This window comes from Apaloderma vittatum, unplaced genomic scaffold, assembly GCF_000703405.1.
Source record: "Apaloderma vittatum isolate BGI_N311 unplaced genomic scaffold, ASM70340v1 scaffold24975, whole genome shotgun sequence".
NCBI lineage: Eukaryota > Metazoa > Chordata > Aves > Trogoniformes > Trogonidae > Apaloderma > Apaloderma vittatum.
The window spans coordinates 1-1,193 of record NW_009718001.1 but is presented as its reverse complement, the minus strand read 5'-3'; the positions used below and the strand labels follow the sequence as shown (position 1 = coordinate 1,193).

The 1,193-nt window shown below is 59.7% G+C and overlaps 1 protein-coding gene across 1 annotated transcript in view; it reads right to left on the bottom strand.

The window, feature by feature from the left end:
* LOC104274476 (V-type proton ATPase subunit B-like) overlaps positions 1-1,151 on the bottom strand; it is a gene marked incomplete at its 5' end in the record, with an annotated part of 2,640 nt that extends 1,489 nt beyond the window's left edge. Inside the window, 2 exons of the mRNA XM_009870120.1 lie at positions 841-877; positions 1,003-1,151. Of these exons, the coding sequence (XP_009868422.1) occupies positions 841-877; positions 1,003-1,151 (186 nt within the window). The remainder of the gene's footprint in view (positions 1-840; positions 878-1,002) is intronic.
* Between the last annotated feature and the right edge of the window lie 42 nt (positions 1,152-1,193).

Sequence of the window (1,193 nt, the reverse complement as noted above, 5' to 3'; positions counted from 1 at the left end):
CTGCCGAGACCTGTGGGACCGGGGGGGGCTGCAGTTACTGCTGAGTGAGGGGGTCAAGTACCCCAAGAACCCTGAGCACCCCCAGGCAGGTGTCCCAAGTATTCTGGGCATCCCAAAGCACCCCAAGCATCCCAAACGCTACAAATATCCTGGGGAACCTCAAGCATCCTGGGCACCCCGAGCACTCCAAGTATCCTGGGGATCCTCTGGCACCATGGACACTCGGAGCAGCCAAGGCATCCCGAAGCACCCCAAGAATTCCTGGGTAACCCCAGGTGTCCTGGGCATCCTGAGCAAACCAAGCACCCCAGGGATACCAAACACTCCAAAATATCCTGGGAACCCCAAATATCTTGGACACTCTGAGCACCCCAGGCATCCCAAAACCCCAAGAATTCCTGAGTAACCCCATGCATCCTGGGCACCCTGAGTACCCCAAGTATTCTGGGGACCCCCTGGAATTTTGGGCACCCTGAGCACTTCAGACACACTGAAGCACCCCAGGCATCCCAAACACCCCAAAATATCCCAGGAACCTCAAGTATCCTGAGCACTCCCAAGCACCCCAAGTATTCTGGGAAACCCTTGGCATCATGGACACCCTGAGCACCCCAAGGAACCCCAAACACCCCAAGTATCCTGGGGAACCCCAAGTGTCCCGGGCATCCTGAGCAAACCAGGCACCCCAAAGCACCCCAGGCATCCCAAACACCCCAAATACCCTCAGGAATCTCAAGCATCCTGTGCACCCCAGGCACGCTGAGCACCTCAAGTATCCTAGGGACACCCAACATCATGGACACCCTGAGCACCCAAGGAACCCCAAAGCACCCCAGGCATCCCAAAATACCCTGGGAACCCCTGGGCACCCTCAGCACTCCAGGCATCCCTAAGCAAACCCAAACAGCCCAAGCACCCTGGGAACCCCAGTTATTTTGGGCACCCCGAGCTCCCCATCAGGACAATCCTTCTCCTCTGCCACACAGCGAGGACCCAGGGGACCAGGGTGGGTGTCCCGGGGTCCCCGCGCTGACCTCCCGCAGGGCCTCGGCGTAGGAGCTCATGTCGGTGAGGATGACCAGCACGTGCTTCTCGCACTGGTAGGCGAGGAACTCGGCGGTGGTCAGGGCCAGGCGGGGGGTTATGATCCGCTCGATCCTGCGAGAGGGGACAGGGTGGGCACCCCCGGATCT